Raw genomic sequence first — 25,526 nt, 5'->3', positions numbered from 1 at the left:
CTTATTTTAGGCTTTCTCTATTAAAAAAAAAAAACTATTTTAGGAATTTTCCTTATTAATTTATTTTAAAAAGTAATAATTCTGGCCCCACACGGCCGCTCTCATCCACCGTCACACCTCATTTTCCAATAGCCCACACTACACCGGGTCACCCTTCTTCCACTCGTATTTCAGTGTCTAAATATTATTAATATCATTATTATTGTGTGTCGGTCATTCCATTTCCGTCAACAAATGGCCATCTCCGGTAGCCTTCGGAGATCTCCGACTACCGCCGGTAACAATCGCCGTATTACATTCAACCTATTCGCATCTTCACTCTCCATTGCTGTCATCTTCTTCTTCACAGCCTCCTTCCTGTTCACCTCATCCTCTCACTCCGTAAGATCCTCTTCCATTATTATTATTATTATTATTATTATTCATATTTATTCAATTACACATTATTTTCTACTTATTAATAGTGTAATTAATAATGCATCAATTAATTGTGTTTATTGTAGAATCTAGGTTTTAAATTAAGCGCCAACGCAGCTGGAACAGCCACTCGTAGATCTATACTTGCTTTGAAATCCGATCCGTTAAAACCTAGATTTGATCAGATCCGTAAGCAAGCAGATGATCACAGATCCTTGGCTCTAGCTTACGCCGCTTACGCGCGTAAACTGAAGCTCGAAAACTCCAAACTCGTTAGGATTTTCGTTGATTTATCCCGGAACTACACCGATCTGTTATCGAAACCGGCTTACAAAGCGTTATCCGAGTCTGATGTGAACTCGATTGACGAGCCGACACTGCGGCTGTTCGAGAAGGAGGTTAAGGAGCAGATTAAGGTGACGAGACAAGTGATTTCCGAGGCGAAGGAGTCGTTTGATAATCAGCTTAAGATTCAGAAGCTCAAGGATTCGATTTTTTCGGTTAACGAGCAGTTAACCAAGGCGAAGAAGCAAGGCGCGTTTTCGAGTTTGATTGCTGCGAAATCGATACCGAAAAGCTTGCATTGTCTTACGATGAGGTTAATGGAGGAGAGGATTGCGCATCCGGATAAGTATTCGGATGAAGGGAAGCCTCGGCCGGTTGAGTTTGATGATCCGAAGCTTTATCATTACGCGATATTTTCGGATAACGTGATAGCGGCCTCCGTTGTGGTTAATTCGGCTGTTAAGAATACAAAAGAGCCGTGGAAGCACGTGTTTCATGTAGTGACGGATAAGATGAATTTGGGAGCAATGCAGGTTATGTTCAAGATGAAAGAGTATAATGGTGCTCATATTGAGATTAAGGCAGTAGAGGATTATAAATTTCTGAACTCCTCATACGTTCCGGTATTGCGACAGCTTGAATCTGCAAATTTACAAAAATTTTACTTTGAGAACAGGCTTGAGAATGCAACAAAGGATACAACAAATATGAAGTTTAGGAACCCTAAATATCTGTCCATATTGAATCATTTGAGGTTCTACTTGCCTGAGATGTACCCGACCCTGCACAGGGTTCTGTTTCTGGATGATGATATAGTTGTGCAGAAGGATTTGACTGGTCTTTGGAAGATAGACATGGATGGGAAGGTGAATGGAGCTGTGGAGACATGTTTTGGGTCGTTCCATCGGTATTCACAGTATATGAACTTTTCTCACCCGTTAATCAAGGAAAAGTTTAACCCTAAGGCTTGTGCTTGGGCTTATGGGATGAACTTCTTTGATTTGGATGCTTGGAGGAGGGAAAAGTGCACTGAAGAGTACCATTACTGGCAAAATCTGGTATGATAAATATAGTCAATGCTACATATTCTGTGTATTTCTGTTAACATTTAAAACTTTTTGGCTTTTTTGGTTTTTAAATAACTGCTAAAGTAATTAAAAACTACAACTTATTACTTTGGGTGAGTGATTTAAGGATTCAAGAAAGTAGAAATCATGTTTGGTACCAATATAATATCTAGTAATCTAGTGTAAAAAATAAATTTTTTGGTTTGTTAAAGAATTTTAACAACAATCCATGTGTGATTAATGTATACCGGTGAGCCAATTCTTTAGTTCTCTTTTTCTTATTTTGTTCAAGAGAACTCAAAAAATACACATTTGTTTCATATTTGTACCTAAGAATGGTGATTTTATTTTATTTTTGCAGAATGAAAACAGGACTTTATGGAAATTGGGGACACTGCCACCTGGTCTGATCACATTTTACTCCACAACAAAACCACTAGAGAAATCTTGGCATGTTCTAGGGCTTGGTTATAATCCAAGCATAAGCATGGAAGAGATTCGCAATGCTGCAGTTGTTCATTTTAATGGAAACATGAAACCGTGGCTAGACATTGCAATGACGCAGTTTCGTCCACTCTGGACCAAGTATGTTGACTATGATATGGAGTTTGTTCAAACTTGCAATTTTGGCCGTTAAAATTATGATGCAATGCCGATTTACCCCTACCACTCAGCAACGTTATACTTACTTGGAGGTTATTCTAATGCCAAGTATGATATCATCCTTTCCTATATTAGTTTTGAAATGTTGATAGTTCCATAGTTAATTTATCTTGTTAGTTTTCAACTAATGACATCAGAACAATATCTACACTGGTTATTTGTCTTGATTTTTTACAATTAAATAATTTATTATCTATGTTACATTGCTGCACTATTTCAGCTATATATGTTACTATATATGATAATACACCGGTCTTAGAAAAATGATGAAAAAAGTTGGTGGGCAATTAAGTTGTTAACATGACTATTTTAACCATGGAGCAATGTTGTCTCACCTTATTATAATGAAAATTGTTTTTGATCAATGATATAAACACCTTGAAGTCTATGATGTAATGGCTGGCATTTAGCAGAAGATAATTTGTCATTCAAGTTGTATTGGGGTGAATTTATTTATGATTGTTGGACTAGAAAATCAACAAAAGTTAAAACTAGGGCTGTTTGTTGAGTTTTTCCAACCCTTGTGATGGCTTGTGCCCATGTATTATACCTGGCAAAACGGGGCGAGACAGCTCACATGGGGGTAACATGTTAGAATGAGTTTGGTCCGAGCAAGTTTTGAAAAAATAGGATTTGGTTCGGGCCTTCATAATAAAAGGTGACGCTTATCATCATTTTAATGTTGCAGTAGTTCATTTGATCTCACAAGTCAAAGTCAAAACTTAAAAGGTGAATACAATGAAAATATAAATGATTTGATAATTTTCAGGTTGCATCCTACGGAAGCCATCAGCTATCAACTATATCACTATAGCTCTTTATGTTTCTCTACAAAGATGCAACGTTAATATGTATATAATATTTATTCTTTAGGAAGGTAATCAATCTTAAAATAATAATCATTCTGATGATTTGTAAATAAACAAATCTGCCTGGGTCGAAAATAATCGTTTCAAGCTCAAATCGACTTTTAGGGAACTAAAATAAGACTCGACGCATGTTAACAAACAAATGTTCTCAGAAAAATCTCACTCGTGCATATCTATTGTAGGGTCTAAGAAGAGTAAAGCAAGGACAAATATTTTTCTCTTTGGATTGAGAGGCTATTCCCAACAGCTCAATGAGATCACTTGGCTAGAAAAATAATATTTTGGTGCAGAGAGTAATGCATTTATATATTTATATAGTAAATCAGATAGCATAAAATGTGCCTTAACGAATTAAAACAACCATGTCAAGAAATACTAGTGACAATATTAGTAAACTAATGCGTACTGAGTAAACTATGATGGCACAAGTTAAAAGGGAGCAAAGAGGCAAGAGAGTAGGAAAAGCTAAGAGAACGCTAGAGCATAAACAAACGGTAAAATTGCGCCACCAGAGAAGGCTGGAACAAATTGTGCCACCGGAGAAGGCTGGAACGCTCAATCTCATTGATCAGATCAACTTCTCAGCTGCATCAAGTAAAACGGACCATCTTATGTTTCTCACTACCTCGAACCCAAACCCACTAGCAAATCTTAGTTGAATGCTTATTCTCCATAAAAAATTGTCGCATGATACTAATTGATAATTTTTTTTTAACTTTGTTTATTACTTGATAATTAAAATGACGTTTCAAGGGATTTCACATTTAAGCTTAAGCTTAGATGTGTGGCAACCCATATTCACTTTCCACTTATAATAAACTTTGTACTACCAATCATCTAAAATAACTACATGAAAAGAAAAGAAGAAAGAAAGATTGTGCAAACATCCCAAATCATACATTTACCCACAGATTTTATGACCCTTCAAATCCAAAAACTCTTTAATTGGATGGTCATCTACCAAACAATAAAGTGGTACTAAAACATAATTTTCTTCTCAGCATTACCCAACTTTAGTTTATGCCCGAAACAAATGAACATGATCTAACTCCTACCAATCATAATTGCTGCAAAATAAAACCTGACCGAATCTTAATATCCAAGAAAATTTAGAAAAATAAAATTTAAAAAATAAACTCTTCTCTACCTCCCTGTTATCACCTAAAAGAAGCAAATGACAAAACAAGCTGTTAGAATAGCTTCCTAAATTAAGAGTCTAAATGACTAAACGAACCGGGCCACTCGTGAGCTACTCGAAATCGTCTCACTTAAAGCTCGAAATAAGCTCGGGCCTAAACAAGCTCAAGCTCGAACTTTACATACCAGGCTCGAGCGAACCTAAACAAGCGTGTTATTTAAAATAATAACTTATATTTTATCTATGACTTTTATAGTTACATTAATAATAATATTATATTGAAAATTATGATACAAAGTAACTAAATATTACATATATTATATAATTAAAATATTTAAAAATAATTATATGTATATATAAATATATATTTAAATTTTGATAAGGGCTGAGCTCAAGCTTGAAAAAGTATTAACAAGTCAAGCTTTGGCTTTAGACAGAACTCAATCTCTCGTAACTCAAACGAGCTGAGCTCCAGATTAGACAAGCTTGAGCTCTGCTCTGCTCCCGTACCAGCTCGTTTACACCCCTACTCAAAATACACCAATTAAGCATTATCAATACTTATGTTTACTTACCCACTGTATTTAAAATGTGAAGCCATATGGTCGCCATGTCACAAGCGGGATCTCACTCTGTTGTGATTTTGCCAGTACCATTAGCGTCCGCCCCACGATTCACACGACCACCATTATTGGCTCTTTGATACCCATCACCACCACGATTTGAAAATGATCCTCCACGGCTGCCACCTCTGTAACCGTAATCATTCCGGCTTCCGCCAAAATCACTGCCTCGATTGTAACCCCTGCCGCCACCAAAGCCTCCACGACCTCTGATGACTTCATTCCTAAACCCGAGCCCCCTTCCACCTACATATCTCCCTCGGTTTCCACCTAAATAACATAACAGCATAAGATATTTCACAATTAAATGAATATATGTGTTATAATCTTGTTATTGTGACTTTTGCATATTCAAAGTAACACCTTTGGAGTTTGTAGATCGCTTCTCTTCTACAACGGCTTTTTTTCCATTAATGGTGACCGGTGAAGCCTGAACATTAAATAATACATTTCACATTTAACAAAACAAACTCATAATATTAAAAAAACCAAAGTTAATGTCTGCTGTCATAAGCATTAACTAACTCGCACATACCTCAATCGCTTTTTGAACTGCATCAGGCGTCTCAAATTCAACAAAACCAAAAGAGAATCCCTGTTGTTGCTATATAAGTTTTGGATGAGTAAAAAAACATAATGAAGTAAAAAAATGTCAAATGAGTTAAAGCATACCCTGTTGTTTCTAACTTGAATACCGTTAGGCTTAATTGGTCCAAACTTCTTAAATTCCTCATCTAAAATCGCAGGTGTAGCACTCATTGGAAGACCCTTGATGTACACAGAATAACCTTCAACTGTCCATGCAAAATAAAAAGATAATAAGCACACATCAGCATGAATACTGTAAGAACTCCTAAAAAGATGTGACATGAGTAGAACACTTGAATAAAACTTCAGTACCTTCTTCCTCATGAAGACCGTTTTCAACAGCATCCTCATTGGAAGCCACCACTGGTTCAGCAGCGGGTACAATAGTTGGGGGAGCATTAATCAGAGGTTGCTCTTGTTTCCTTGGTTGAGGCTTCCTGGGTGCAGATGCTGGAGATGAAAAGGGCACACCCTTTTGCTTCATATCCATTACCTTGAACAACACCAAAACATGCGATAAATGTAACACATGCAAAATGTAATATAAAAATGTATCAATCCCTTAACAGGCTTTACACACTTGCCAAACTAAAGCACTTCACTAAACAATCCACTGGCTTACTTTATAATATTCTGCATGCATTGTCTTCATCTCTATTAAAGATGGCAAGTTTAAACTGTTTACTGGCTTACTTATCAATGAGCTGTGTTTTATCTCTAAAATGATTAAGCAAGCCCAACCAAAAAGTGGAAGGGTACTTATAAATGGGTTGAGCGAATCAAACAGGGTGAAAGTTGTCCAAAGTCTAGCATATAACCTCTTAAATCATTTTACTTCAAAATTTCCATTCTATTCAATAATACTGATTCTGTAATCATAACTTGCACATTAAATTTTTTTGAAAAAATCATAAAAAGAACCAAAAAGTACTTTTAACCTTAAAGGTTAATACAGATTAGAGGCGGCAACATAAAGAGAGAAGCGTTTCAATCATACGAAGTCAACCCATCCAGTTTTGACCCGTTAACCCACCTGTCTGACCACCACTAATCTTTCGCCACAATTCCATAAAACAGCACATGTCACATGTGATTGGCATTATCAGAATAAAAACAAAAAAGATTGGGTGTTCTAACAAGCAACTTACAATAGATGCATATGATTTCTTTGGCACTTCCTCAATTTTAGTGTGGGCTTCAATTACCAGCTGTGATGAATCCTGCACTTCATCAACAACCTCAGGAACCGGGTCTTCCTCAACAGTGGGGACTTCTCCATTCTCCACAGGTACAACCTGTTCTGCTTCAGGCTCGTCTGGCAATACAGCAGCTTGTTCAATAATGTTATTCTCTGGCTCTTGAATAACTTCAGGCACCAAAAATCATTTTATTTAAAAAAATATGAGCAAATAAAAACTAATATAATTTCAATTTCATGACAAAACACTAAATTTATAACCTTTCTCAGGAGTTGCAGGAGCCACCACATCCTCAGCAGGAGCATTTTCTTCTTCTTCATGATGATTGGCATTGTTCATGTATCGGAAAATGTCATTTAACACAAAGTAACCTTTGTCTTGAGGTGCAAGAAAGAAAGATTGTGTAAACTGCTGCTGAATATCATCCAATCCAGTCAAATATCCAGTGACTAGAACACTGACTCCACCATTTAAAGATTCTTGCACATCAACATATTTGATCTCCGCCTTGTAGTCACCATAGTTAAGTGACAGTATCTTAGCATTGATTGCCTGCATGCCAAAACAAACTTTAACATCAAACATAACCCTTCAAACTCACTTTTAAAAACTTCTATTTTGTTAGTGCTTTCAAGTTGTATCAAGTTTATTGCAAAGAACTGCCACTGATTGACCAGAATCAACAACTAATTTAATGAAGTTGATCATTTATATATAGATCAAAATGCGGTCGATATCACCGATATCGGTCAGAATATCAGTACCAATAATATCGGCGATATTTGACCAATAAATCACTGGTATTCCCAATGTCGTGTTTTAAGTCTTAAGTATCAACTTTTAGTGTTCAAGTCTTAAAACAGTTCCTACTCACTTAGATTGTACGTTGCAAAAGGTTAAGTTGTTAATGATAGGAGAGTATAATAAATTATTAGTGTTAAATTTCTATATATATGAATTTTATATAATATTAAAATTACCAATATCCCACCGCGATTACCGATATCTCAAATATCGGTCATTGACAGATATCCGATACATTTCCGCAGTAACTGCTTAGGCTCAAATGAGCAAAAAGTACGCACTTTACACACGAATTTTATCTTACATAACAGATTAAACTAATAAGTAAAGAACGAAAAAGACTGCACACATATACTATAAATAAAAAGGATAAACAGAGAGCATACATCCATGGTAGTGGTTGTGCTCATGGAACCATCTTCCTCAGGGCGACCAAGTTTACTGATATCCTGATAAAACCGATGAACCAGCCCCGGTGACTGGTGCAGTATATGATAATACTGCTGAACAAAGACATTCCCAACCTGTTCACCACCAAACAATTCAAAGAAACTTAAATCAAACTTACTTACCTACAAATAACACAATCAAGTTTAAGCACCCATCCGAACCGCAAAACAACAGTTTTTAAGATCAAATGCAGCCTCCATTACTTACAAATATCTAAGCTTAATAAACGTGTTAAAAATAATAAATACACTTGCATGTAACAGAATTTTGTAAAACTCGATAGAGATCAAACATAACGTAAACAAACACAGCTAGCTAACGAATTCAAAAGCAAAAAAATAAGAGGTAAAGTAATAATAATATATAGGAATTGGATACATACAACTTGAGCAGAAACAGGCGGTGGTGCAGCCGGATCCGCCATTGTAGATCAATGCCAAAAGCTAATGAAACTTGAGGAGGAAAACAGTAGGAGTCAATACAGCATCCAAAACCTAACGAATAATAATAATAATAGAGAGAGAGATTACTGGAGGATCTGTGTGTTAGAATGGATGTGGTTCTTCTTGCCTTCTTTCTCTCAAGTTGGTCGTCTTCTTCCTCACTTGTTGTTGGTTTAGGGTTTGGTTGTTGTCCGATCTGGTGCTAACAAACGACAACGTACGCCTAAACACAAGGAACTTAGGAGGGGTAGGGACTAACGTTCGGTTTGGTGAAATCTTGACTAGCGATTAATCGGTTTAGAATTTGTCCGTCATTTTTTAAATATGCGGATATGTTATGTAACAAATCTTTTATATATATACATTGAGTTTGACCAGTCAGTGACTAGTTAGTGGTGTACCGACTAATGATTGAGATTAACGGGGCTCATATGCGTGATTATTACAAGTATGGGAGTAGAGTGTGTTTATCAATAAACATTAACAAAAATATTAATATAAATTTTAATAATTCAAATTATATTTTATTAGTGAGTAATATGTAAAACCGTAAAAGGTTACACCGAAACTTTTGTTATTTTATTTATTTTCGCAATATTTTTGTTTTTCAACTCTAGTCACAAAAGGCTTTTGTCCTCTTAACTTCTTAACTAGTAGTGTGTTTCAATTTTGACCATCTTTGTTTTTTGAACTGTTAACTTGTATAAACAAACCAACAAGAAGAAGCACGCCCCTCTCTACAAGACGGAGAGGAGCCCAAAAACTAGCAATTACTTAAACTTGAAAGAACACCACTTAGACCAATTTAATGATTTACAATTTGATCTATTTTTAAACCATAAAAAGCCTAGAGACTTTATTTCTCCAATTATGTCTTCAACCTTTATACTTTTGCCTTCAAACAACCTCTCGTTCGTAGCTTTCCAAATACTCCAACATGTGATGATCACAATACCGTAAAAAACATTATTTCCAAACCCCCCAAACCCAAATTATGGTGTGCCTCTAACAAATCTTTAATCGAGAAGGCAAACACCGGAGGAATTTTATACCACGAACTCAAACCCCCAAACCGCCGAAGCCACCTCACAACCAATGAAAATGTGATCCGCAGTTTCAATCTCAGAGTCACAAAGGCCACATAACCGAAAAGGAACTTGAACATTTCTTCTACGTAACGCCTATTGGGTAGGAATTTTATCCATCTCCGCCCTCCAAACATGAATTTGACACTTTGTTGGCACCCATTTGCTCCACTCCATTACAAAACTATTAGAGTAATCCCTACTTAGAACTTCAATTTTGACCATCTAACTTTTCTTATAAAACTTTTTGCTTTTTAGTTATGGTTATAAAACTTTTAGACTTCAACAAAGTGATCAAAACATAGTTTTTTTAATTTTACCCCTAACATTTTTTCATTTTCAACTTTGATAAAAAAAACTTTGTTAAAAAAAAAATTTAGTGTGCGTTTAAAAGTTTTAAACACACCATCTATTTTACTGTATGAAACGTGCTTCCATATTTACACTGACGTGGCCTTTTTATTTTCGGATATACTTTTACGTAGGTGAGTTAAAGTGCTAAACTAGTCATGTTACACATATTGTTTAATCAAAGTGAATGACGGTATCATAACGAATCAAACCAAACCTATAGCAACTAAGTTCCCGTCACGCCCTGCCACAAGATGCTAATAAAACTCGCTTGAAATATGCTTGATTGTAAACAGTTTAGACGGGGCCTGTTTGTTTTAAGTGTGAATGAAACCATTCAGAGATATACATCTTATTCGGTCAGATACAGAGCTTTTGGTTGAAGAAAAGGGTAACATCTTAATGGCTGAATGATCTCTACCTGATTCGAAGCATATCCAGGCACAATTCATATTTCATAATCTATTTTTGCTCTTCGGTTTCCCTACCTTATGTGGATTCGTCGATTTTTCTGCTCTTATGGTTCGAACGGCTAGGTTGTGAACGAGTTAGGGTTTGTGAACGAATTAGGGATTCTGCTTTTTATTGTTTGATTGCATTACAAATTAATCAACATTTATAAATCTGTGAGGTAGCTGATAGTATATGACACTTTCTTATAAACAAAAGTATTATGGATATTGGTTAATCGGTTAATACGGTTTATTCGGTTACAATTACTTTTCTTGAACATGATTAATTTCTAAATTTCTATGGTAATTTCAGGTGAGCAAAACTTTGATGTTTTTAGGGTAATGGAACCCACTATCATGGGCCATGAAAATTGCTTAAATTGTGTTCATTGCACTTGCCAACAGAGGAGTGAGTACGGAGTAAATATTGATTGCATCTAAATATACATGTGGTATTATGTTGATGTTTCTTTCATATAAGTTTATAGAACTTGGTTATTGTGTAGGGTTAACAACTTGTCAGGTGGTGATTTTAACCCAAGCGATTCTTCTAAGGTAATAAATGTCATAATTGTTGTTTTAAGAGCCGCTAATCAATTTTGTGTAGTCTATCTTGTTCAGCCTTTTCATGTTTTAGTTTTGGTTTTTTGTTTTAGGTTTGTCTTGTTTTGGTTCGGTTTAGATTTTTTCGGTCTTACCATTCGGGCACAAAATTAAAAAATTAGGCCCAAAAGGTCACTAACACTCCTTTTAAAACTTGCATTTAGATAAGAGTTTGGAGTGAACGAAAAAGACAAAGGTAAAGTGGTCATATCTAATAGGGGTGTTCACGGTTTGGTTCGAAACCGTGAAACCGTCCAAACCGGTTATCGGTTTGGTTGGTTTCACGGCTGGTTTTTCCTTTACTTTCGGTCGGTCGTTTTTTAAAATTTCAAACCGTAAATGGTTTGGTTTGTTTTACGGTTTATATAAAAAACCAACCGTATAAAACCGGACCGGACCGTATAATTTTATTATATTTAACTTTAGAAAATGTTTATATTATACATACATATAATATATATTACTAAACATAACTAAGTTAAAAAATGAATGAACTATAATTGAAATATATATTCATGCAGTGAAGATAAAATGCAACATTTCAATCCAACCGTATTCAACTTTTTTTAATTAAAACCTTAAAACATTATTCAAAATCCTAGCATTGCAGCTTGTTTTTCTGCAACTTTTGGCAACTTGCATTTTAATTGTTTCTACACAACATAGTTAAATTTTAACAACTAGTGTTTAACTGGTTGAATTCTACATAAATGGATGAACCTTTTTGGACATCTTGCATAAAAGCCCAACGAGCCCAAACTGTGAAACTAAACCGGAACTAAACCGTTACTAACGGTTTGGTTCGTGGTTTGACATAAGAACCGCGAAAACCGGACCATGAACACCCCTAATATCTAATGACACTTGTACCTTCCTCTTAAAACTTGTATTAAGATATCAAAATAGTGAACGAGATAGATAAGGCCATAAGGGTAAACTTGTCGTATTTTAAGATGCTTTTTACTCACGCTAAAATGAGTATTTTTTTAGTATGAGTCAAAATGGGTTTGTGTCAAAAAGATAAATTTTTAGTACGAGTGAAAATGGGCCTCGCCGACTTGCAAGCAATAATTCTACGTTTCAGTTGACAAGTTGACTTTTTGGATAAGTGAATACTTCTTTTTGGATAATTTCAGGTTAGACGAACCCAAATATGCGAGGATGTTACAAGATTTTGTTCCAAACACAGCAGACATGTTGGATTTTGCTGTTGACCATATTAAAGAACTTCGGAAAGAAGCTGAGGTATGACAAGAACAAAAAACAAGGATAACTAACTTTTTTTAAAGGCCATTGGTTTACAGATTACTAATTGTTGTTTTGTTATTTGAACACTTGCAGACACTTTCACATCAGTATGCAAATTGTATATGTTCACATAAAACAGAAGCTGTAACACAAGTTAAAGTAGATATGGTAAATGAGAGTTGTTATCATATAATTAGAATAATATTATGCACATGTATTGGTGTGTATAGCTTGGGAATTAGAAACTCCATTGATGTTGTAACTATATTAATTACCATAATTGTATTATGTTATCTTGATGATATGATGCAATTAGCCAATTAAATATCTTTATAATCGTGTGTTATTTTAATGTCACACATAGTATACTCGGAATAGGGCCGGAATGGCTTACATAATTGGAGTGCTCTCGGTCCAGCTTAAAACTATAAACCATCCAAACTCGTCGTCAGCCATGTAACAACTAAATGAATTTAGCTTGTCTTAAATTTGGATTTTGAGTTCTTTTGGTGAAGATGTCAACACCGTTGAGGTTGGTTGCTAAGATACTTCAATCTTGTTGAAGTTAACAGGAGGTTAAAACTTGGAGAATATCGGATTGGTGTTCCTAATAATCACATGCCTTTTATTCAAAAACTAGCGTTGAATATCATATTATATTGATAAAACTAACATCACAGGCATCGCGTTGAAAATTGTCGCCATCGTCGCTTCGTGCGGGTTTCCTACTAGTTGTGTATAACTTTTAGTTTTAAACACACATATATTTGTGGTACTTCGAGTTTTTTTATATATTTGAAACCTTTTTGTATATTGTTTTATTTTTAGGTATGTATATTTGTGTAGTGTGTATGTTGGGTTACAACAAAAATGAAAAAAAAAAAAAAAGAAAAGAAAAAATTTGGCAATTCATTCTACATGAAATAGTTCATAGGGGTAAAATAGTCATTCTGCACAGTCATTCAGATGTCCAACCAAACAACACTTACTGGTTCAGCACTTACTGGTTCAGAGTCTATCATTCAGACCTCTTACCGGTTTAGCACTTGATGGTTCAGCACTTGCAAACAGCCCCTGAGCTAGCTCGATTTGTAAACAAGTCAAAGTAGCATTAAGCTTGTACTAAGTAATCCGTTTATAAATCCCAATTGTTATAGACGCAATAACCTCATATAAATGCTCTAACATCTCACACTCTAAACTAATCTCTCAATTCTCACTTTAGTTTTGAAGCTTCTAAGCTTAACGTGTTTGTCCAGTTCAATCTATCATATTTGAGGAGCCGGCCCAAAGGGGATCGAGGAGGGCGGCATACCCAAGCCTAATCTCCCGAGAGGCTAATAATTGTTATAATAAAAGTATATATACTTTATATATAGTTTTGTTTTAAAGCATACGTATACAAAATAACTTCTTCGTGTAATGGAAAGAGTGCTAGTTTATGGAATCAAGGGACTTCGTTTCAATTCCTATTGGTCGTGTTTTTATTTTTATAGAAAAAACTTTCTTTTGTGTTTTATATTACTATTACTTTTTTTTTTGCTTTGGTCTGTATTGAACTTTGGAAATGCAACCAGAATGATTAATTTGTCAAGTTATTTATCAAATTAATTAAAAGAGGTAATCTAAGAGGCTCTTTTTTATGCTCGTTCTAAACATCAAAATTTTAAGGGATTATCAGATACGGTAATAAATTATCTCAACATCTGCTTTCAATTGCTCATTGTTTGATATTTAGTTGTATATTTATGTATTTGTTTTTTATCTTTGTTTTTAATATCTTATATTGCATGATCTCATCTACTTAAATCTTTCTTAATTATGGTTTGTTAAGCTTGATTAAGTATGTTTGGTTGGTTTATTTTTTTTCCCTAAAAACCAATTGAACCAAGTTGAGTTGACTCGGGTTCAAATAGAGTTGAGTTTAAGCTAAATTTTCGACACAATTACTAAATTTGAGCTAAGCTCGACTCTATCGACTCATGAACAACCGTAAGTTGTTTAAGATGTACGAAATATATGTATTCTTGTGCAATTTTATTAATTATAACTATTTTTTACAACATAATTTCAACTTATTGATTATTGAAGGTCTCAAACATATTTGATTTAACTCTTTATAAAAGAAACAACCCATAGGCGGATCTACAGCATAGCTACGGGGGTCAGCCGTCCCCTGTGAAAAATTTTCTTCTAGTGTTATACATACTGTAAATTTCCGAACGACCCCTGCAAAATTTCAACTCCGACCCCTATAAAATATTAAAAAATGGAGAAAGAAAGAAGTTTCAGAATTTATTTTAGTTGCAGGGTAGGGTGCACAACAATGGAAGAGGACGATGGAAAGAAGATATGATTATTTCTTTTTTTTTTATTTTATCTTGTATGCTAGCATAGGTAGGTTCAGTAAGTTTCTTTTTTCTTGGTGGCTGTTTCGTTTATTGTTTTTTAGCATACACCCAAACAAAATTAATATTCTTAAACTACATAAACTTTTGTGTGATTTAAGTATAATCAAAGTTCAACTTCATTTTTATTCTAGCGTATAAGTATTAAGTTTATAAATCATTGTAGTTTTTCTTTTTTGCACGACCCTGTAACCTAGGATTGTCAAACTAGGTGATGTTATAATTAGATTTCATAAAATGAAAATACTTGTAGAACAATTTTAAATATATTTTATTCTAATTATGTACTTTTAGTGACGTTTCATGTATATTTTTTTATTGCATGGTATTTTGTTGATAGTCTTTTTTTATATGGCCCAACCAGAACTGCCGAATCGGGTGAAAAAAATTTTATATACGGTTTGACCTGACCCGGACCCCAAAAAAAAATTTTTGACCCGATAATCAACTGAGCATTGACCCAAAATTTTCGACCCCTGTGAAAAAAATTTTCTAGATCCGTCACTGAAACAACCATGGATAAAAACCGACTGATCAGATAAGTGAACAAGATTGGCATTTGACAATGGGGCTACTATTTTGTTTAGGGAATAAGAACTTTGGATAAAAACCTTAAACTTGAAACTTGTTAAGAGTTCCATGGTTTGCCCATATGGTGCTCCAAGGTCCTTTTCATTCACATGAGCAACTCCCTCTTCCTTAATAAAGTTTATTATGACATTCAATCATTCAAGGTGTTCGAACAAATGGCATACTTAGTAATTTAAAGTGAGAGCCATAAGTACCGATTAACAACAAAATTATAGTAAACGAACATCTTAAAATAAAATATTTAATACTTGAATTGTACAAGGTGATAACTTGTTATAGATTTTGGAATTAGTAGTTGTTTAGATGCCATTATGAATTGTTTTGAGATCACTTATAGGTTGAATTATTTCATTGATACTCATGAATATTAAATCGAATACTTCAAAGAGATTTAGAAGGACAATTATGCAAACTCTATTCCGAAAGCACATATCATAACTAGACCAAAGACTTGCTTTATATATGGGCGAATAATAACAACGATTTATTGAAACGCTGCATCTATTTGTGAAAGAATATTAAGTTGGCGGTTATAATTGCTGGCAATTATTCAGTTACATAAGCAATAAATCCATCAACAGTCTAACGATACATTTGTTGTTGAGTTGCCACTTATGATGAGTGACCATTGATGCTTTGGTTACCATTGATGCTCTATTACCATTTACCACTATTACAAGTTAACACTCAGGATGATCATCGGATGTATTAGGAGTCTAGGACAGAAATCTAATAGGGTTTTTCCCTCTTGTAAGCTTAGGAAATAGTGTTTTCACAACAGGTCAAACTACTAAGACTATGTGGGGGGGGGGGGGGGGGGCTACAAATTGAGGGCGATTTTTGATACATGGCGCCACGTCAGCAAATGGACAATTTTTATTTTAGGGGTGTAATGATTGGGAAAATCTCCAAAATAGCCCATCTACAAAATGAGATTCCAACTTTGTCCCTTAAACTTAATATTTTCAAAAATGACCCTCTCTAACTCATCTTTGACCATGTATTAGGAAATCTAACGCGTCTTTGACGACATGTTAGCATAACACGTCGTCAAAGACGCGTTGGATTTCCTAACACATGGTTAAAGACGCCAACACGTCGTCAAAGACGCGTTGGCGTTGGATTTCCTAACACATGGTTAAAGACGCCAACACGTCGTCAAAGACGCGTTGGATTTCCTAACACATGGTTAAAGACGCCAACACGTCGTCAAAGACGCGTTAGATTTCCTAACACATGGTTAAAGACGAGTTAGGCCTCCAAACACGTAGTTAAAGATATGTTAGCATCAAACGCGTAGTCGAAGACATGTTAGCTTTTTTGTTTGTTTTTCTAATATTATATTTTTATAACTAATTTTACTTATATTTGTTTTTCTTTTGTAACTTTTAATATATAAAATTTTATATTATTTCGAATATACCGACGGGAAATGTTTACTTTTATCTACGGATCGACATAAATTTTATTTAAAACCGAGCGGGGTCAAATTTTATTGAATATTTCGATATTGATTTGGCACGGATCGAGTTTGAGTTAGTTTATGTCGGTCAGTAGGTAAAAGTAAGCATGTCTCGTCGATATATTCGAAATAATATAAAACTTTTATATATTAAAAGTTATAAAAGAAAAACAAATATAAGTTAAAGCAGTTATAAAAATATAATATTAAAAAAACAAACAAAAAAACTAACATACCTTCGATTACGCGTTTAATGCTAACATATCTTTGACTACGTGTTTGGGGGCTTAACTCGTCTTTAACCATGTGTTAGAAAATCTAACGCGTCTTTGACAATGTGTTGGCGTCTTTAACCATGTGTTAGGAAATCCAACGCGTATTTGACGACGTGTTATGCTAACATGTCGTCAAAGACGCGTTAGATTTCATAATACATGGTCAAAGATGAGTTAAAGAGCGTTATTTTTAAAAATATTAAGTTTAGGGGACAAAGTTAAAATCTCATTTTATAAATGAACTATTTTAAAAATTTTCCGCTAATGATCTTGTAGCCCCATCACATCATATCTTTCTATACTAATAAAATAAAATGTCCGGAGACACGTCTGGTAGATGGAGAATGATTCTGAGAGGCAAAATCCCGCTCATTTCAACAGGGTCGGGTTATGCTAAACGGTTTGGTACCCACATAAAATGGATCATATATATAATAATAATAATAATTTATTCTCTACTTTCGAAAACTGTCTCTCCGCCGTCTGCTCTTAGGGTTTGGCACCAAGCTTGCAATCCAGCAACTTTGATACAGTCCATCTCTTTTTATGATATCGATCTGGTAGGTTATTGTTTATTTTCCCAATTCGTATTTTCGATCTGTTGTTCTTTGGTTAGGGCATCGATCTGTTTGTTTTGCATTTCAATATCCACTGTAAGCGTTCATCAATCAACCGTTTTCTGACACAAATTTGAAGGTTTTTGATGCTCGTTTGGGTCAAATAAAAATCTTATTTCGCTCGTGATACAAAATTAAAGGTTTTTGTTGTTGAGTTGATCTTAATTAGGCCAAATCATAGTCTTTTTTTTTATTATGTTCCTCAATTTTACTTTGTTTTTGATCTACTGAAATTAGGTCATACTCTTGCTCTTGTCCTTTTGTGGTTTATGATTAGGTACATGGTTCGTATTGGTTTGCTGTCACAGTAACCTATATCAGTTTGTTTCAAGGTAACCAGCTCTCAGTTTGTCTTTGTTGAATTATTTTGCATGCATGATACATGAGTTGCTTATTTCTCTTTCTCAATATTTTGTAGGCTTCAACTACGGAATTGGACTTTACATATTAAGGTATCATCAACTTTTTCGTTATTGTTTGTTCTGCAGGTCTTTGCTATGCTTGTAAGGTGTATGATGAAATGCTTACATTGTTCTTTAACTTGGGTTGTCGTCTTGGTTTATGACTTTTGTAATTGTCGGTTGGTATGTAATGTTTGGGTGTTATTAGTCTGATTTGGTATTTAGCTATTATTAGATGTTCAAATAGAGTGTAAATTGTAATGTTTGATCGCATTATGAAGTGTTCAACTAAAGGATAGTTTAGATTTTGATTTAGCTGTGATTTGGTGTTCATATATAGTTTAATATGTATTGTTTGAGTGCATTCTGAATTGTAATATATGAACATTGAAATCGCATTGTTTGTTTGCGTTCATCGTACATCAAAATCAGTTTAGCACTCCGTTTTAACTATTTTTACATGACATTTGTCTTCTGAATGTTTCAGTTGCATGCAAATTGTTTGATGACATGCTTGAGGAAATTGAGATTGTCCATTTGTACTCTTCGTACATGAAATTAGTTGTCCAATCTCCCTTTTGATTTCCTGAATAAGTTTTTTGCATTTCATATGTGAAATGCATTTAAACTGTTTGATAAAATGCTTGAGAGAGTTATGCGTATTAGCTTTGCGAATGATGGTATTTATGATGGTTTTGGTTTGCATATAATATCCTGTTTAAGTTGTATATTCTAATTCGATGCTTTATTTGAAGATCATATGTTCTATCAAGCCCACTAAATACTGATATATAGTTATTGACTCTGACTAAATATTTTTTTTGCTGTTGGCAGGGAGCATATAGTCATTCTTCTTTCAAGCGAGCAAAGTTGACCCGATACTCCTGACTCACATGACTTGGCGTATAGTTGATATTAAAAAAATATGTATTTTTAACAAGAAATCAATGTTAAGGCGTTTATATATATATATATATTTAGAACTGGATGAGACTGATGTGCATAGTGTTTTGTTGAAGTCTCAAATAACTAAAATTGTTAATATCGGATAAAGATGGGAAAAAAGTTGATAAAACTTTGGTTGGGTGTGAAGATCCTGTCCAGTAAGGAGTTGTTCGCATCGTCATAATACACATTATTGGTCTGATTTGATGTTCCATGAGCTGCTAAAAAAAAGACCATGATGATAGCTCTTCAAATTAATCTCTGATGAGATGAATGACATGCTTCTAATTAACTTAATATGATTTTGATAATATCTTAGATGGAGTAGTTACTTGCATGGGCTGTTAGGGGGGACTATGAAACTTATTTACTTTGCAATAATAGTTGAGATGTGAGATTCTTATGATACCTGGTTGTCAATTTTAATGCATTTGAAACAATTTTGATCTATGGTAATAAGAGTTTGTTTGTGTAGGCTATTTGGTTACTTCATAGTACGACTTACAATATATATAACAAGAAGGTAAACAAAATTGTAAGGTTTTATTTAATATATGTAATTTAATGTATTGTAATAATAATACATATACCACTTATGTATTGTAATATATGTACTTATTGCTTAACTTTAATTGTATTTTTATTATTGAATCATCACGTGTATTACACGGATTCTAAAACTAGTATATATATATATATATAGAGAGAGAGAGAGAGAGAGAGGATTGAATTCATTTCAGAAATGTTTTTAATGTAAGAAATGCGAAAAGAGATTCTGGCCAATCATAAGTTTTCTTTTTAATTTTGGATTATTTAATTGTAGAAGTATAGCGGTAAATAGTTTAGGAGTTCCTTTTAGTAATTAGACAAAAATACAAATTTTATCCTTTAAACATAGTTGATTTATTATGATTCATATCTTTTAAAAAGTTTATTTTCAATCTTTGTCCTTTAAATAACAAATTGTCTCGTTTTTTGTCGTTTACGTTAAAAGTCATCTAAAAAGTCAGTTAATTCTTCACCTGTATCTTCACGCTGCCGGGCAACCTCCACCTATTTTCAAATATAATTTAGGATTTTCCCTTTCAAACTTGATCAAGCTATAAGACGTACAGTTGGGTCAATAATCTTAGCTTTATGGGTCCATCTCCAACATTCGTCTACAATACCAGCGGGATGGCGTCGAGATGGATTTGATTAGAAAGAAGAGCGGGCTGTTTGATCGATGTACCAAACAGAATTGGCGAACAAGCAGGCAAAAGGAGCTGGCGACGTCCGATCGCGGGTTGTTTAAAGCAGGTGGCGGAGACGGTGCTGTTTCTAGCGGTGATGAGGAAAATTTGTGTTGGTTGAAAGCCTACGGCAGTGGGGATTAAAATGATGGCGGAATCAAAGGAGCAAATATGGCTAAGATCTGGGTTTAACCTACTGAGGGAAACGAAATTGGGGATTCTTTCACCAATGATTTCAATCATTTATGGGAATCGAGGGAGCAAATGGCTAAGATCTAGAGGGCGACGGGGACGGTGGTGTTTCTGGCGACGGTTGTAGGCGAGGTTGTGGTGGCTGCTATAGGCAGCTGTAAAGCTAATCGTGGTGGTGGCGGCTGTTTGCAGATCTAGATATGGAGGTGGGTGGTGGTGTTAATAATGGAGGTAGGTTAATTTTAGTGTTTGTGAAAGAGATGAAGTGCAGGTATAGTTGAAGATGATGGTGTGTGGGCCCAGTTATTTTATTTAATATATTTGATTAAAATAATGTCTTTTCTTATGGTGCTTAAATTACCTTTATACCCTCATATGCTTTTCATAAGACTTTGCTAACATTTTGGATGACCATTAACGTAAAGTACAAAAAGCGAGTTAATTTATTATTTAAAGGACAAAGATTGAAAGTAAACCTTTTAAAGGATATGATTCATAAATCAACTATGTTTAAAGAATAAAATTTGTATTTCTGTCTAATAATTAATACTAGTTAATGTTAATTTACAAATGATTATACATTTATAATTATTTTTTAATTTGATTTAATCTTTAAACAATTCATAAAACAAAACCATCATACTCATACTATAAAAAATATAAATATATTAACCATCATAAAAACAAATACCTACAAAAATCATAATATTAACCTACACATACAAAAACTAGTTCATGTTAACCTACACAAATCACAATAATAACCTACATATACAAATTTACTTCATGTTATAGCTTACCCATTTGTTTTTACCTACGCATATCAGAATATTAACCTACACAATCAAACCTTGTTCATGATATCACATACAATTAATAGTATTAGCCTAAACTTATATTTTTTTATAAGTTTAATTATTTTATAATCTATCTTTTATGTGTAGGCAAATACGAGTGATGTGTAGATGAATATTATTTATATGTAGGTGAAAACAAAATGAACTAGTAAGCTGTATAGGTGAATACGATATATGTGTAGGTAAATATCAGTTATGTTTTGGTGAAAAATAAAAGAAACAAAATTAGTGTAGGAGAAAATAAGTTGTGTTGGTAAATACGAGTTACATTTTGATTAAAATAACTAACAATTTATATAATTGAATATGAGCTATGTGTAAATTATTATGTTACTTGTGTAGGTGATCAATTTAATACAATTCATCTATATATACATTTTTTATGTAGGTAATAGATCATTCAAATTTGTAGCTTTCTACTAGAATTAATGTGAAGAATATTTTAGGAGTAATTAAAGGAATTAATGCATTGAACAAATCAGAGATAATCAATGGTTGAGATCTGTTGACCGTCGTTTGAGTCATGCAAAAACCTAATTAACCTAAGTAGCTAGGGTAAGTCAGGTATCATATCCACCAGGAGTATGTGGTCAGTGTAATGTGCAACTAGTTTCTAGAATTATGAAGTAACTATCGACAGTGCTGATCACACTAGCAATTGATTGGGTTTTAATAACAAGCAAATAATTAATCAAAGATTCAATCAATAAACAAAGCAAATCACACCCGGGAATTCAAGTAAGTAACTAACAGCTATCTCATGCAACCTAACAGATTAATTATCTCGTGTCAACTATAGACTAACTAACCGGTTAAACCTTAGGCATCCACGCTCGCTAACACACGGCACTGGTTATCAAACGGTCCCTGCCAGTGTGACTCAACTAAGGGCAAACGTATGCTTTATTGCAATTAACAGGTCAAACAATCCTATGAGCAATTATTATAGCAATCGACAAACTAATCGTTCTGATCGAAATAAACCTAAATCGACTGATTGTACGAACATACTAAACATTAATACTCATAGATTAACATCAAAACAATTACAATTAGTTGTTATAGTACATGAGAAATAAACCGAAAGATTACAAACTATACATCCCGGGTATGACTCGAAGGAACTAGCCGCGCATCGGCATCTCTCGGGCCTCGGTTATGATATGATATAACATATATGATGCTTGGAGATGATTGGAAGTGATGGTGGCTCCCTTTGCTGCTCTAAAAATCGCCCGGAAGGTGTAGAATGGCGTCTAGGGTCGTCAAAACGAATATAACAAACCCTAAATTTCTTGTCTGTGCAGACTATCGCGTAGCGCGATGGTCATATGACCATACCATCGCGCTACGCGATGGTAGGTAACCTCAATTTTGGATTCCTCTCGTCGAGAAACCCGAAATTCATATATTATGGATTCCGTAACTCATTTTCTAGCCCAGGATATGCTCGTTTTACTTCCTGGTCGCTTTTTGTGAACCCATCTTGTTCAGTTTTAGCATCGGCTTTAGGCTTCTCATCCAAACTCCTCCCGAATCCTTCTAACACTTCCTAAGACTTCAATTTATGCTCCGGTCTTCCCGAGATATCATTCCATGCTCGTAAAAGTCTCCAATTTAGCATCTTTAACGATCAATGACCTTAAACACACAAGTACGTATGAAGTACCAAAGTTCTAACAATATACTAAACAATACTACATAATTAACACACTAATATATGTACAAAATACCCGAACATCAAGATCGACTTCTCGCACTTCTCGCTATAATATCACTTCTCGCATGATTCATCCCCCCCACATATATATATACTAGATTTTATCCCCCGTATTACGAGGGTTGTTTTACATTTTTCGTTTTTAATATTTATTTTTTGGATTTTAATTTTCTTTATTGTAATAAAGTTAATAATATACTTAGAGTTTGATGATGAAAGGGTTTCATAAATAAATGATATGTTATAACCCGTTTAAAAGCTATCTAGATTTGGTGACCATGACCTGCTTATATTTTTTACTATAAAATTGTTTATTAATTATAAATAATATCTTTTTCTTTTTAAATTGGATATTAAATTTTAGTATATCTCTATTTTATAGGATTTTCATATCCAATAATTGGTAAGATTAATTTTTAATTTAATGAGATGTTATGACCCGTTTAAGAGCTATCTGGTTTTGGTAATACCCATAAATGGGTTAAATCAATGAAAGGCCTTTATTTAAAAATCAAGCAATCTGGTGATTTCCATAAAAGAGATGAGTGACCACATCGCGACACGTAGGATTTTAGGGGTTTCGTTTATATATATATGTGTGTGTGTGTGTGTTACACACACACATATAATATAATAATATTAACCCAAAACACGCCATGACGACAAATACATGCCCCCCATCGCCCCCTCTTATTGCCGCCCCGGGGGGGGGGGGGGATCTCGCCCAATGTCGCCCCAATGTCACCCCTATTTGCCGCCCACTACACTTGGCCTAAAAAAATTGTTTAATGTAAAGTGACCAAGCATGAGAAAACATGTCTTGACAACTCACACGTGTTTACCATTTACAGTTAATACTTTTGATTTCTTTACGTTTGAGGCCGTGAAACTACTTAATCAAGTTAAACGTGTTATCAATAATAATGTTATAATCCCTCGATATATAAATATAGTTTTTATCAAACTTAGCTTTTATTATTAAAAAAGGACTAATGACGCATTTTGATGCATATTTATTTTCTATTTCTATTGTTTTGAAATTTACACATCTATTAATTTCCCAAATGATCAATCATCTATGACAACAATACTCTATATGCCTCAACCAATATGATCAATCATTTACGACGACCAACTATCCTCGACAAGTCAACCACAACATCTACAAATACGGCAATACCCAATAAGGTACTATAGATTATTCATTTTATTTTCACTTAAATATCTCAATTGTCACAATACTCATTCGATCATAAGACTAAGTATCTGCATGGACACTAGCAGTGTAGTAGGCATGTAGCTCTTTTGCTCTACATCCATAGCACTTGACCCGAAAAGTGGGACCAATCAATATGACCTTTCAATCCATAATTTTACAAAACACAAAAATGAAGAAAGAAAAATACCAATTGGCACCCTACTCCCTTAAAACCATGGACACCGAAAGTGGGGCCAAGCTTCTAGAAGATCCAACAACAGATGAATTGTCATTATTCGACATATGTTACGAGTTAGTGTGAATTCCTTCCATAACTTCAAATTAATGTGAAAATATAATCTAAACAAGAAAAACTATGCAGATTTGGGTTTCAGGTAATAGGTTATACGAGTAGTTTTAGGGGGTGTTTGACCTAGCTTTTATTTTTTAGCTTATATTTTTATTGGATATAAGCTTATAGCTTTTTTTCAACCATTTGATAAGGTTCTTTTATGTGTTTGGATGAGCTTATATTTTATAAGTTGATAAGTTCTTTTCAAATGCTTGTGTTAGCTTTTTTTATTTAGCTTATATTAGGAAAATGATCAAAAGGGGCATTGTTACATATTATCACATAACTTTTATTTTATATGTATCTACTTTATTTTTATGAGTTATACCATCATTTTTGGATAAATTTATATCGAGAATGACGCAAAATTTCTACAAAAATACATTAATATTCAATAAACATTAATCTTTGTTTGGCTAGATCTCCTGCAATCATATCTCTAACTGCACTCATGTATAAATAATCTATTCTACGTTGTGTACTCGTGTCTTCATGTATTTCATTAATGTCACTAGACTCTCGACTATCAATACCATTATTTGGAGTGTAAGATTATTGTTGCGTCTTGTTAAATCTTTCATCACATGTATCTTTTTTTCTAATATAATTATGAATTGCCATAGATACTAGCACGATATTCACTTGTGTCTCGTAGGTGTAATTGACATGCATATGCTGTAATATCTCCCATCTAGCCTTTCATACTCCAAAAGTTCGTTCAATGACATTTCTCAATGATGAATGATGGTAGTTAAAGACCTCTTTATCCCCTCTAGGAGCACGACTTAGGCCATGGGGTATACTTTAACGCCTAACATAAGTTAGGATGAAATGACACCTTAAATGTGCTTTTCACGGGTTAAAATGAACAATATGCATTAATTATGTATTAATTACTAATTGATTTGTTAAAAATTAATAGAAGTGAAATGGAGTTAAATGGATTAAACCATTTTCTTTTAGGGCAAATGGGTAACTTAATACCCTTACA

General features: G+C 34.0%; 2 protein-coding genes across 2 annotated transcripts; one reads left to right on the top strand and one right to left on the bottom strand.

The window, feature by feature from the left end:
* The first annotated feature begins 234 nt into the window (after positions 1–234).
* Positions 235–2,547, top strand: LOC143538444 (galacturonosyltransferase 8-like). The gene is made up of 3 exons (XM_077032008.1): positions 235–381; positions 504–1,760; positions 2,131–2,547. The coding sequence occupies exons 1-3, from the start codon at positions 235–237 to the stop codon at positions 2,404–2,406; spliced, it is 1,680 nt and encodes a 559-aa protein (XP_076888123.1). The 3' UTR covers positions 2,407–2,547.
* Positions 2,548–5,027: 2,480 nt separating this feature from the next.
* Positions 5,028–8,566, bottom strand: LOC143538428 (nuclear transport factor 2-like). The gene is made up of 9 exons (XM_077031992.1): positions 8,486–8,566; positions 8,040–8,177; positions 7,112–7,401; positions 6,799–7,027; positions 5,963–6,143; positions 5,735–5,856; positions 5,598–5,657; positions 5,426–5,492; positions 5,028–5,332 (listed from the first exon to the last, which is right to left on the bottom strand). Exons 1-9 carry the CDS (start codon positions 8,525–8,527, stop codon positions 5,067–5,069), a joined length of 1,395 nt encoding a protein of 464 aa, XP_076888107.1. The 5' UTR covers positions 8,528–8,566; the 3' UTR covers positions 5,028–5,066.
* Positions 8,567–25,526: the final 16,960 nt, after the last annotated feature.

The sequence above is a fragment of the Bidens hawaiensis genome, unplaced genomic scaffold, assembly GCF_021521415.1.
Source record: "Bidens hawaiensis isolate Kalapana, Puna unplaced genomic scaffold, B.hawaiensis_p1.1 tig00011621_1, whole genome shotgun sequence".
NCBI classification, from domain to species: Eukaryota; Viridiplantae; Streptophyta; class Magnoliopsida; order Asterales; family Asteraceae; genus Bidens; species Bidens hawaiensis.
This window is presented reverse-complemented; position numbering and strand designations above follow the sequence as displayed.

Bases quoted from the DNA above. Each gene is read 5' to 3' on its own strand.
- LOC143538444 (XM_077032008.1), top strand. From the start codon at position 235: ATGGCCATCTCCGGTAGCCTTCGGAGATCTCCGACTACCGCCGGTAAC. The intron at 382-503 runs GTAAGATCCTCT...TGTTTATTGTAG, and splicing joins TCACCTCATCCTCTCACTCC to AATCTAGGTTTTAAATTAAG. The intron at 1,761-2,130 runs GTATGATAAATA...TTATTTTTGCAG, and splicing joins ACCATTACTGGCAAAATCTG to AATGAAAACAGGACTTTATG.
- LOC143538428 (XM_077031992.1), bottom strand. From the start codon at position 8,527: ATGGCGGATCCGGCTGCACCACCGCCTGTTTCTGCTCAAGTT. The intron at 7,402-8,039 runs GTATGCTCTCTG...TTTGGCATGCAG, and splicing joins GCACAACCACTACCATGGAT to GCAATCAATGCTAAGATACT. The intron at 6,144-6,798 runs GTAAGTTGCTTG...GTGTTGTTCAAG, and splicing joins AGAAATCATATGCATCTATT to GTAATGGATATGAAGCAAAA.